At 48.4% G+C, this 13,787-nt stretch overlaps 1 protein-coding gene across 1 annotated transcript in view; it reads left to right on the top strand.

The window, feature by feature from the left end:
- The window catches only part of sipa1l1 (signal-induced proliferation-associated 1 like 1), a 234,241-nt gene that overhangs the window by 151,849 nt on the left and 68,605 nt on the right, over nt 1-13,787 (top strand). Inside the window, 1 exon segment of the mRNA XM_036986820.1 lies at nt 6,474-6,484. Coding sequence (XP_036842715.1) covers nt 6,474-6,484 — 11 coding nt within the window.

Below are 13,787 nucleotides of genomic sequence, written 5' to 3'. Positions count from 1 at the left end.
TTGCTCCCAGGCAGACTAAATAACTTTTTTGCCCGCTTTGAGGACAATACAGTGCCACTGACACGGCCTGCAACGAAAACATGCGGTCTCTCCTTCACTGCAGCCGAGGTGAGTAAGACATTTAAACGCGTTAACCCTCGCAAGGCTGCAGGCCCAGACGGCATCCCCAGCCGCACCCTCAGAGCATGCGCAGACCAGCTGGCCGGTGTGTTTACGGACATATTCAATCACTCCCTATACCAGTCTGCTGTTCCCACATGCTTCAAGAGGGCCACCATTGTTCCTGTTCCCAAGAAAGCTAAGGTAACTGAGCTAAACGACTACCGCCCCGTAGCACTCACATCCGTCATCATGAAGTGCTTTGAGAGACTAGTCAAGGACCATATCACCTCCACCCTACCTGACACCCTAGACCCACTCCAATTTGCTTACCGCCCAAATAGGTCCACAGACGATGCAATCTCAACCACACTGCACACTGCCCTAACCCATCTGGACAAGAGGAATAACTATGTGAGAATGCTGTTCATCGACTACAGCTCGGCATTCAACACCATAGTACCCTCCAAGCTCGTCATCAAGCTCGAGACCCTGGGTCTCGACCCCGCCCTGTGCAACTGGGTACTGGACTTCCTGACGGGCCGCCCCCAGGTGGTGAGGATAGGCAACAACATCTCCTCCCCGCTGATCCTCAACACTGGGGCCCCACAAGGGTGCGTTCTGAGCCCTCTCCTGTACTCCCTGTTCACCCACGACTGCGTGGCCACGCACGCCTCCAACTCAATCATCAAGTTCGCGGACGACACAACAGTGGTAGGCTTGATTACCAACAACGATGAGACGGCCTACAGGGAGGAGGTGAGGGCCCTCGGAGTGTGGTGTCAGGAAAATAACCTCACACTCAACGTCAACAAAACTAAGGAGATGATTGTGGACTTCAGGAAACAGCAGAGGGAACACCCCCCTATCCACATCGATGGAACAGTAGTGGAGAGGGTAGCAAGTTTTAAGTTCCTCGGCATACACATCACAGACAAACTGAATTGGTCCACTCACACAGACAGCATCGTGAAGAAGGCGCAGCAGCGCCTCTTCAACCTCAGGAGGCTGAAGAAATTCGGCTTGTCACCAAAAGCACTCACAAACTTCTACAGATGCACAATCGAGAGCATCCTGGCGGGCTGTATCACCGCCTGGTATGGCAACTGCACCGCCCTCAACCGTAAGGCTCTCCAGAGGGTAGTGAGGTCTGTACAACGCATCACCGGGGGCAAACTACCTGCCCTCCAGGACACCTACACCACCCGATGTCACAGGAAGGCCATAAAGATCATCAAGGACATCAACCACCCGAGCCACTGCCTGTTCACCCCGCTATCATCCAGAAGGCGAGGTCAGTACAGGTGCATCAAAGCTGGGACCGAGAGACTGAAAAACAGCTTCTATCTCAAGGCCATCAGACTGTTAAACAGCCACCACTAACACTGAGTGGCTGCTGCCAACACACTGACACTGACTCAACTCCAGCCACTTTAATAATGGGAATTGATGGGAAATGATGTAAATATATCACTAGCCACTTTAAACAATGCTACCTTATATAAATGTTACTTACCCTACATTATTCATCTCATATGCATACGTATATACTGTACTCTATATCATCGACGGTATCCTTATGTAATACATGTATCACTAGCCACTTTATACTATACTATGCCACTTTGTTTACATACTCATCTCATTTGTACATACTGTACCCGATACCATCTACTGTATCTTGCCTATGCTGCTCTGTACCATCACTCATTCATATATCCTTATGTACATATTCTTTATCCCCTTACACTGTGTACAAGACAGTAGTTTTGGAATTGTTAGTTAGATTACTTGTTATTACTGCATTGTCGGAACTAGAAGCACAAGCATTTTGCTACACTCGCATTAACATCTGCTAACCATGTGTATGTGACAAATAAAATTTGATTTGATTTGGACAAAAGGAATACCTAATGCTGTTCATTGACTACAGCTCAGCATTCAACACCATAGTACCCTACAAGCTCTTCATTAAGCTGGAGGCCCTGGGTCTCAACCCCGCCCTGTGCAATTGGGTCCTGGACTTTCTGACGGGCTGCCCCCAGGTGGTGAAGGTAGGAAACAACATCTCCACTTCGCTGACCCTCAACACTGGGGCCCCACAAGGGTGCGTGCTCAGCCCCCTCCTGTACTCCCTGTTCACCCACGACTGCGTGGCCAAGCACGCCTTCAACTCAATCATCAAGTGTGCAGACGACACAACAGTAGTGGGCTTGATTAACAACAACAACGAGACAGCCTACAGGGAGGAGGTGAAGGTACTCTGAGTGGGTTTCAGGAAAACAACCTCTCACTCAACGTCAACAAAACAAAGGAGATGATTGTGGACTTCAGGAAACAGCAGAGGGAGCACCCCCCTATCCACATCGAAGGGACAACATTGAAGAAAATGGAAAGTTTTAAGTTCCTTGGCGTACACATCACTGACAAACTGAAATGGTCCACCCACACAGACAACATGGTGAAGAACCTCTGGAGGCTGAAGAAATTCGCCTCGTCACCTTAAACCCTCACAAACTTTTACAGATGCACAATCGAGAGCGTCCTGTCGGGCTGTATCACCACCTGGCACGGCAACTGCTCCGCCCACAACCGTAAGGCTCTCCAGAGGGTAGTGAGGTCGGCACAACGCATCACCGGGGGTGACCTACCTGCCCTCCATGACACCGACAGCACCCGATGTCACAGGAAGGCCAAAAAGATCATCAAGGACATCAACCACCCGAGCCACTGCCTGTTCACCCCGCTATCATCCTGAAAATGTATTAAATGTATAAAAAATAAACACTGAAATACCTTATTTACATTAGAATTCAGACTTGAGATCTTTCTACAACTTGATTGGAGTCTACCTGTGGTAAATTCAATTGATTGGACAGGATTTGGGAAGGCACAAACCTGTATAGATACAGTGCATTTGGAAATGATTCAGACCCCTTGACTTTTTCCACATTTTGTTACGTTACAACCTTATTCTAAAATGGATTCAATTGTATTTTCTTTTAGTCCTCTATCTACACTCAATATCCCATAATGACATCACAATACCCCATAATGACATCACAATTCACCATAATGACATCACAATACCCCATAATGACAAAGCAAAAACGTCTTATTTTTTATTTTTTTAAACAGACATGCACTGTCAGCTGTGGGACCTTATATAGACAGGTGTGTACTTTTCCAAATCATGTCCAGTCAATTGAATTCACCACAGGTGGACTCCAATAAAGTTGTAGAAACCTCTCAAGGATGATCAATGGAAACAGGATGCACCTGGGCTCAATTTCGAGTTTTGTAGCAAAGGGTCTGAATACTTACGTAAATAAGCTATTTCAGTTTTAAAATTTTAGTACATTTGCCAAAAATGTCTAAAAACCTCTTTTCACTTTGACGTTATGGGGTATTGTGTGTAGATCGAAGGATATATATATATTTTTAAATCCTGTATCGTAACAAAATGTGGGAAAAGTTGAGGGGTCGGAGAACTTTCAGAATAAACTGTATACAGATTACCACCCTACCCTGGTACACAACACCAGTCTGATAGATTCCCCCTAGCCTGGTACACAACACCAGTCTCTGTGATAGATTCCCCCTAGCCTGGTACACAACACCAGTCTGATAGATTCCCCCTAGCCTGGTACACAACACCAGTCTCTGTGATAGATTCCCCCTAGCCTGGTACACAACACCAGTCTCTGTGATAGATTCCCCCTAGCCTGGTACACAACACCAGTCTGATAGATTCCCCCTAGCCTGGTACACAACACCAGTCTGATAGATCCCCCCTAGCCTGGTACACAACACCAGTCTGATAGATTCCCCCTAGCCTGGTACACAACACCAGTCTGATAGATTCCCCCTAGCCTGGTACACAACACCAGTCTGATAGATTCCCCCTAGCCTGGTACACAACACCAGTCTGATAGATTCCCCCTAGCCTGGTACACAACACCAGTCTGATAGATTCCCCCTAGCCTGGTACACAACACCAGTCTGATAGATTCCCCCTAGCCTGGTACACAACACCAGTCTGATAGATTCCCCCTAGCCTGGTACACAACACCAGTCTGATAGATTCCCCCTAGCCTGGTACACAACACCAGTCTGATAGATTCCCCCTAGCCTGGTACACAACACCAGTCTGATAGATTCCCCCTAGCCTGGTACACAACACCAGTCTGATAGATTCCCCCTAGCCTGGTACACAACACCAGTCTGATAGATTCCCCCTAGCCTGGTACACAACACCAGTCTGATAGATTCCCCCTAGCCTGGTACACAACACCAGTCTGATAGATTCCCCCTAGCCTGGTACACAACACCAGTCTGATAGATTCCCCCTAGCCTGGTACACAACACCAGTCTGATAGATTCCCCCTAGCCTGGTACACAACACCAGTCTGATAGATTCCCCCTAGCCTGGTACACAACACCAGTCTGATAGATTCCCCCTAGCCTGGTACACAACACCAGTCTGATAGATTCCCCCTAGCCTGGTACACAACACCAGTCTGATAGATTCCCCCTAGCCTGGTACACAACACCAGTCTGATAGATTCCCCCTAGCCTGGTACACAACACGAGTCTGATAGATTCCCCCTAGCCTGGTACACAACACGAGTCTGATAGATTCCCCCTAGCCTGGTACACAACACGAGTCTGATAGATTCCCCCTAGCCTGGTACACAACACCAGTCTGATAGATTCCCCCTAGCCTGGTACACAACACCAGTCTGATAGATTCCCCCTAGCCTGGTACACAACACCAGTCTGATAGATTCCCCCTAGCCTGGTACACAACACCAGTCTGATAGATTCCCCCTAGCCTGGTACACAACACCAGTCTGATAGATTCCCCCTAGCCTGGTACACAACACCAGTCTGATAGATTCCCCCTAGCCTGGTACACAACACGAGTCTGATAGATTCCCCCTAGCCTGGTACACAACACGAGTCTGATAGATTCCCCCTAGCCTGGTACACAACACGAGTCTGATAGATTCCCCCTAGCCTGGTACACAACACGAGTCTGATAGATTCCCCCTAGCCTGGTACACAACACGAGTCTGATAGATTCCCCCTAGCCTGGTACACAACACCAGTCTGATAGATTCCCCCTAGCCTGGTACACAACACCAGTCTGATAGATTCCCCCTAGCCTGGTACACAACACCAGTCTGATAGATTCCCACTAGCCTGGTACACAACACCAGTCTCTGTGATAGTTTCCCCCTAGCCTGGTACACAACACCAGTCTCTGATAGATTTCCCCTAGCCTGTTACACAACACCGGTCTCTGATAGAGTCCCCCTAGTGCAGCACCCTCTACTCCTCCCATTCCAGCACCGAGAACAAATGGCATTCAGGACCATTTAAAACTGGTAAACTGCAGGTTCTTCCGTGTCTGTGATCAAGACACACACACACACACACACACACAGTGGAGTTGGTGAGAGACATTACTATTATTTTTCACTTTCTCTGTTTTTTTTTTGTTTTTTTTCTCTTTCCCTCTTTTCACTATTTCGATTCAATGTCTTAATTGGCATGGGAAACATGTTAACATTGCCTAAGCTCTCTCTCTTCTCTCTCTCCCTCTTCTCTCTCTCCCTCTTCTATCCCTCTTCTCTCTCTCTCTGTCTCTATCTCTCTATCTCTCTCTCTCTCTCTCTCTCTTCTCTCTCTCTCCTCTCTCTCTCTCCTCTCTCTCTCCCTCCTCTCTCTCCCTCATCTTTCTCTCCCTCATCTTTCTCTCCCTCTTCTCTCTCTCCCTCTTCTCTCTCTCCCTCTTCTCTCTCTCCCTCTTCTCTCTCTCTCATCTTTCTCTCCCGCTTCTCTCTCTCCCTCTTCTCTCTATCTCGTTAAGGGCTGTGTTAATATGGTTTATTGTGAGAGTTCCTGGTTCTCTGTGGGGTTCCTGCTGTACACAAAGCTGTGGTGTGGCATAGGGAAGATACAATGGCTTGATGCACACACACACACGCACACACACACACACACACACACACGCAAACGCATAAAACACACACACACACACGCACACGCATAAAACACACACACACACACTCTCCAACCAGGTGTAAGACTGTATCAGCTTGGTCCTTTGTTTGGAGGGTGGCCTGACACAGGCTTAGTCTACCTCTACCTCCCTCTACCCCCCTCTACCTCCCTCTACCTCCCTCTACCTCCCTCTACCTCCCTCTACCTCCCTCTACCTCCCTCTACCCCCCTCTACCTCTACCTCCCTCTACCCCCCTCTACCTCCCTCTCTACCTCCCTCTACCTCCCTCTACCTCCCTCTACCCCCCTCTACCTCTACCTCCCTCTCTACCTCCCTCTCTACCTCCATCTATCCCCTCACCCAGGCACACAATGGGTACCCCCTGCCCCCCCTCCTCTCTCCCACCAAAACCACTCATGTGACTAAATTCCTACCCCTCCATTTTGTTTTGTTTGGGCTCTCTCTCTCTCCTCTCTCTGTGTTGTCCTCTCATTCCTCTTCGTTTGCCGTCTGGATCTAACGTAGATATTCATATTCTTACACTTTTGGAGGAAAATGGAGGTTTGATGATAGGTTGTTTCTTTATGATTGACAGCTAATCGTGTTTAAATCCAGTATTAAAGTCTCCGAGTTGTTTCGAGGCCTGAAGCCCTGAACTGCTCAACAGGTTGGAGTAACAGTACTGTTGGTGAGTGTTGCTGCTTCTGGTTAGGCTGTCTGTGTGGCTGTCTGTCTGTGTGGCTGTCTGTCTGTGTGGCTGGCTGTCTGTGTGGCTGGCTGTCTGTGTGGCTGGTTGTCTGTGTGGCTGGTTGTCTGTGTGGCTGTCTGTCTGTGTGGCTGTCTGTCTGTGTGGCTGTCTGTCTGTGTGGCTGTCTGTCTGTGTGGCTGTCTGTCTGTGTGGCTGTCTGTCTGTGTGGCTGTCTGTCTGTCTGTGTGGCTGTCTGTCTGTCTGTGTGGCTGTCTGTCTGTGTGGCTGGCTGTCTGTGTGGCTGGCTGGCTGTGTGGCTGGCTGGCTGTGTGTGTGTGTGTCTGGCTGGCTGGCTGTGTGTCTGGCTGTGTGGCTGGCTGTCTGTCTGTGTGGCTGGCTGGCTGTGTGTGTGTCTGTCTGGCTGTGTGTCTGGCTGGCTGTGTGTGTGTGTGTCTGTCTGGCTGTGTGTCTGGCTGGCTGTGTGTGTGTGTGTGTGTGTGGTTAGAATGAGCTCTCCTGTTGTTTTATAGATGGTTATTAGATGGTTGTTAGTTCCAGTAGTAACTGTCTGTAAACCCTGTACTGTTTCACACTCAATTCACACCCTGGGAAACCTGTTTCCCTCTAATCCAGGGTTCAAACAGCCTTTGATACTTAACAGGAGGTCTCCACGGTTACGTTGTTATAGTTTAGGGGTGTGTTTTCCCCAGTCCGTTATGGGAGTGTCCACCGGTTGGCTGCTATGTAGTGTAACACCGGTTCAGTGATTTATTACCTAAGACTCTCAGGAAGTGTTGTGTTGTGCGACTCGGATTTGATTGGCTTGATGTTTTTAGATATGACATCAGTATCAGGGTCTATTCTGGAAGGCGTATTAGACCCTGTTCATAGACAAATATGTATCAAACAGACACGGAGGCTTTTTATCCAATATATGAGACAGAGTATCTGGTTCAGGTTGTGATGACGTGCACTGCTTTCTGGCTCTCATCCTCTCTCTCTCTCTCTCTCTCACTTTCTCTCTCTCTCTCTCCTTCTCTCACTCACTCACTCATCCTCACTCTCTCTCACACATCCTCTCTCTCTCTCGCTCACTCTCTCACACATCCTCTCTCTCTCTCTCTCTTTCTTTTACTCATCCTCTCTCTCTCTCTCTCACATACATCCTCCCTCTCTCTCTCTCTCTCTCTCTCTCTCTCGCTCATATTCTCTCTCTCTCTCACACACATTCTCTCTCTCTCTCTCTCTCACACACATTCTCTCTCTCTCACACACATTCTCTCTCTCTCTCTCTCTCTCTCTCTCACACATCCTCCCTCTCTCTATCTCTCTCTCTCTCACACATCCTCCCTCTCTCTCTCTCACACACATCCTCTCTCTCTCTCTCTCTCTGTCTCTCTCTCTCTCTCACACACATCCTCTCTCTCTCTCTCTCTCTCTGTCTCTCTCTCTCTCTCTCTCTCACACACATCCTCTCTCTCTCTCTCTCACACATCCTCCCTCTCTCTCTCTCTCTCTCTCTCTCTCTCTCACACACATCCTCTCTCTCTCTCTCTCTCACATCCTCACTCTGTAACACTGATTGTGTGGGCAGCAGCAGCGGAAGCTGAGAGATCCCATCAGCCCACACACTGGTTATTTATACCACTGCAATCATAGAGACCACAGAACTATATGTTCTATCACTCTGTCTCTTTCATCCTCTCATCCAATAAGGTCAGGAGGGAACAATACATTCTGGCATTACTCTCATCCCTCTCCCTGTCGGTCTCGCTCTCTCTCTCTCTCTCTGTGTCTCTGTGTCTCTGTGTCTCTGTGTCTCTGTGTCTGTCTCTCTCTGTCTCTCTCTCTGTCTCTCTCTGTCTCTCTCTGTGTCTCTCTGTCTCTCTCTGTGTCTGTCTCTCTCTGTGTCTGTCTCTCTCCTCCCTCTGTCTCTCTCCTCCCTCTGTCTCTCTCCTCCCTCTCTCTCTCTCCTCCCTCTCTGTCTCTCTCCTCCCTCTCTGTCTCTCTCCTCCCTCTCTGTCTCTATCCTCCCTCTCTGTCTCTATCCTCCCTCTCTCTCTATCCTCCCTCTCTCTCTATCCTCCCTCTCTGTCTCTATCCTCCCTCTCTGTCTCTCTCTGTCTCTCTCTCTGTGTCTCTCCTCCCTCTGTCTCTCTCCTCCCTCTCTGTCTCTCTCCTCCCTCTCTGTCTCTCTCCTCCCTCTCTGTCTCTCTCCTCCCTCTCTGTCTCTCTCCTCCCTTTCTGTCTCTCTCCTCCCTCTCTGTCTCTCTCCTCCCTCTCTGTCTCTCTCCTCCCTCTCTGTCTCTCTCCTCCCTCTCTGTCTCTCTCCTCCCTCTCTGTCTCTCTCCTCCCTCTTTGTCTCTCTCTTCCCTCTCTCTTCTCTATCTCTCTTCTCTGGCTCTCTTCTCTATCTCTCTTCTCTCCCTCTCTGTCTCTCTTCTCTGTCTCTCTTCTCTATCTCTCTTCTCTCCCTCTCTGTCTCTCTGCCTCTCTCTGTCTCTCTGCCTCTCTCTGTCTCTCTGCCTCTCTCTGTCTCTCTGCCTCTCTCTGTCTCTCTGCCTCTCTCTCTCTCTGCCTCTCTCTCTCTCTCTGCCTCTCTCTGTCTCTCTACCTCTCTCTGTCTCTCTGCCTCTCTCTGCCTCTCTCTGCCTCTCTCTGCCTCTCTCTGCCTCTCTCTGCCTCTCTCTGCCTCTCTCTGCCTCTCTCTGTCTCTCTCTGTCTCTCTCTGTCTCTCTCTGTCTCTCTCTGTCTCTCTCTGTCTCTCTCTGTCTCTCTCTGTCTCTCTCTGTCTCTCTGCCTCTCTCTGTCTCTCTGTCTCTCTGCCTCTCTCTGGCTCTCTGCCTCTCTCTGGCTCTGTCTCTCTCTCTCTCTCTGTCTCTGTCTCTCTCTCTCTCTATCTCTGTCTCTCTGACTCACTGGCTCTCCCTCTCTGCCTCTCTCTGTCTCTCTGTCTCTCTGCCTCTCTCTGTCTCTCTGTCTCTCTGCCTCTCTCTGTCTCTCTGCCTCTCTCTGGCTCTCTGCCTCTCTCTGGCTCTCTGTCTCTGGCGCTCTCTGTCTCTGCCTCTCTCTGTCTCTGTCTCTGTCTCTCTCTCTCTCTGTCTCTCTCTGGCTCTGTCTCTCTCTCTCTCTCTCTCTCTCTCTCTCTCTGTCTCTCTCTGTCTCTGTCTATCTCTCTCTCTCTCTGTCTCTCTCTCCCTCTGACTCACTGGCCTGGCCTGCAGAACGAGCAATGCTAAGTGTTTCCCACAGCATGTACGTGATATTTTCACAAAGATATAGGTATGTTGTGTTCTCCATAGGTTAACCTATTTTTTTTTTTTTAAATGCAAGTGCTAAATAGGTCATTTTTTCCCCTTCTGTAGTCATTGGCGTCGGGAGGTTTGGTCGTGATTTGAGACTGTATTTCCTAGAATAGGACATGTTGTTTTTCAACGTCAAAACATATAGACTCAATGGTCGCTCAAAAAAGGGAAGAGGTCTGTCTGTGATAGGGCGCTGCTCTGCCTTCTTGACGTCTCAGTCGACCCGACAGGTCCTACAGGACCTAGTTTTGTGGCACCTGGACCACTGCCCAGTTGTGTGGTCATGTGCAGCTAAAGATCAAACACAGATACATTGGGTCCAGAACAGAGCAGCATGTTGCACTTAGATGAACACGGAGGGAAAAGGCGCCTCAGTAACATTCATGTCAGTCTCTCCTGGCTCGGAGTTGAGGAGAGATTGACTGCATCACTATTGTGGTCATTGTGCTGACGTGCTGAAGGTACCGAACTGTCTGTTCAAGCAGTTGGTAACACAGTTCAGACACTCATCTGTACCAACACAAGACATGCAACCAGAGGTCTCTTCACAGTTCAGACACTCATCTGTACCAACACAAGACATGCAACCAGAGGTCTCTCCACAGTTCAGACACTCATCTGTACAACACAAGACATGCAACCAGAGGTCTCTTCACCGTTCAGACACTCATCTGTACAACACAAGACATGCAACCAGAGGTCTCTTCACAGTTCAGACACTCATCTGTACAACACAAGACATGCAACCAGAGGTCTCTTCACAGTTCAGACACTCATCTGTACAACACAAGACATGCAACCAGAGGTCTCTTCACAGTTCAGACACTCATCTGTACAACACAAGACATGCAACCAGAGGTCTCTTCACCATTCAGACACTCATCAGTACAACACAAGACATGCAACCAGAGGTCTCTTCACCGTTCAGACACTCATCAGTACAACACAAGACATGCAACCAGAGGTCTCTTCACCGTTCAGACACTCATCAGTACAACACAAGACATACAACCAGAGGTCTCTTCACAGTTCAGACACTCATCTGTACAACACAAGACATGCAACCAGAGGTCTCTTCACAGTTCAGACACTCATCTGTACAACACAAGACATGCAACCAGAGGTCTCTTCACAGTTCAGACACTCATCTGTACCAACACAAGACATGCAACCAGAGGTCTCTTCACAGTTCAGACACTCATCTGTACCAACACAAGACATGCAGCCAGAGGTCTCTTCACAGTTCAGACACTCATCTGTACCAACACAAGACATGCAACCAGAGGTCTCTTCACAGTTCAGACACTCATCTGTACAACACAAGACATGCAACCAGAGGTCTCTTCACAGTTCAGACACTCATCTGTACCAACACAAGACATGCAGCCAGAGGTCTCTTCACAGTTCAGACACTCATCTGTACCAACACAAGACATGCAACCAGAGGTCTCTTCACAGTTCAGACACTCATCTGTACAACACAAGACATGCAACCAGAGGTCTCTTCACAGTTCAGACACTCATCTGTACCAACACAAGACATGCAGCCAGAGGTCTCTTCACAGTTCAGACACTCATCTGTACCAACACAAGACATGCAGCCAGAGGTCTCTTCACAGTTCAGACACTCATCTGTACCAACACAAGACATGCAACCAGAGGTCTCTTCACAGTTCAGACACTCATCTGTACCAACACAAGACATGCAACCAGAGGTCTCTTCACCGTCTCCACGTTCCAGAACAGTATTAAATATCACCATGACTACAAGAAACTCTCTGCCACCCCCAGGTAACACAGTTACGAGCTAGAAATAAATCCATATTTTAAAAAGCAGATAAAAGAACACCTTACTGGCACAAAGGGGACTGTGAAGACCCAGCCATTTTTAAATACACTGCTCAAAAAAATAAAGGGAACACTTAAACAACACAATGTAACTCCAAGTCAATCACACTTCTGTGAAATCAAACTGTCCACTTAGGAAGCAACACTGATTGACAATACATTTCACACGCTGTTGTGCAAATGGAATAGACAACAGGTGGAAATTATAGGCAATTAGCAAGACACCCCCAATAAAGGAGTGGTTCTGCAGGTGGTGACCACAGACCACTTCTCAGTTCCTATGCTTCCTGGCTGATGTTTTGGTCACTTTTGAATGCTGGCGGTGCTTTCACTCTAGTGGTAGCATGAGACGGAGTCTACAACCCACACAAGTGGCTCAGGTAGTGCAGCTCATCCAGGATGGCACATCAATGCGAGCTGTGGCAAGAAGGTTTGCTGTGTCTGTCAACGTAGTGTCCAGATCATGGAGGCGCTACCAGGAGATCAGGAGACGTGGAGGAGGCCGTAGGAGGGCAACAAATGTGCTGAACAACAACTTCACATGAACTCGTAAAAACAGCAGCTCTTCGTCGTATTCATTAAGTGTCTCTCTAGTCGTGGTTTTTAAAAGGTTTGGAATCTCACATTATCCTCTTTGCCGTGCGTTCAAGGCTTCCTTTTTGGCTCGAGAAAGTTATCTGATTGGCCAGCGGGAGGCCTGTAGATGCACTTGATCGGCTCTCTACCGGATAAGGCAGACTTTTACCTTCAGACGTATGAGATGGTTCGAAATAGGAACACTTTGTGTCTTCCTGGCGCTGATGAATCAAGTGCGCCTACCATCAACAGCGCGAAACAAATCAAAAAATTGGAACGCAGGGCTTTATCGTTGTTGTTTGAACAGAAATGTTTGGTGATCAACCAGATTCTACCAATTAACATATGGAATTGTTTTAAGATTGTCACACCAAGGATAATTTAGCTATTTGATTTTGAATCCTACGACGCCTTAATTAAGCTATCAAGAGTTGGTAGACCAAACCATTCGGGGGGGGGGGGGGGGGGGGGGGGGGGGCAGGGATGGGAGAGAGTTGGTAGACCAAACCATTCGACAAACTCCCTGTAGCTCGGCCACCTGACGAACCCCCCTCTAGCTCGACCACCTTTCACCACAGACGCGGAATGGCGAAATGGGCGGATGCAGTGGACAGAGACGCAGTCCATGTGTCTCTTGTTTAAATGGACAGGTTTAATTTATTATGTTAATTTGGATTTCCACGGGGCTGCAGAAATTGTCGTTGAAGGGTTATTTGATGGACAATGTGCTGTCGACTATTCTTGAAGCAAGGTAAAACCATAGCCATGGATCGTAACGTAAAACAGACAGGTGTTGCTGCGTCCAAGGTAATCTCTATAGTATTATTAAGGACGTGTAACACGCTAGGCTAGTCATGTATATCCAGAGGTTTCTCTCTCTCTCTCTCTCTACTTCCTCTTTCCTTCTAACTTTTCCCATCAGCTAATAGCACGTGTAAGTGGCAACACGTCCTAAGAGAGAGAGACACACACACACACACACGCACGAGAAAGGGAGGCACTCAACAGGGTTGACCGATTTTGTTCGCTAAGAAAATGTCGGTGAACCAGGTCAGTGATTTGGGCTAATTTAGTTATCAGAGTAACTTAAAGGTTGTGGCTGTAAAACAGAATAGGACAGGACTCATTCAGTCTCTAGTCCTGGTAACACCACAGCTCAGTCTCTAGTCCCGATAACACTACAGCTCTGTCTCTAGTCCTGATAACACCACAGCTCTGTCTCTAGTCCTGATAACACCACAGCTCTGTCTCTAGTCCTGAT

The sequence above is a fragment of the Oncorhynchus mykiss genome, chromosome 8, assembly GCF_013265735.2.
Source record: "Oncorhynchus mykiss isolate Arlee chromosome 8, USDA_OmykA_1.1, whole genome shotgun sequence".
NCBI classification, from domain to species: Eukaryota; Metazoa; Chordata; class Actinopteri; order Salmoniformes; family Salmonidae; genus Oncorhynchus; species Oncorhynchus mykiss.
Note: the sequence above shows the minus strand (reverse complement) of the source record. Positions and strands in the feature narration are given on the sequence as shown.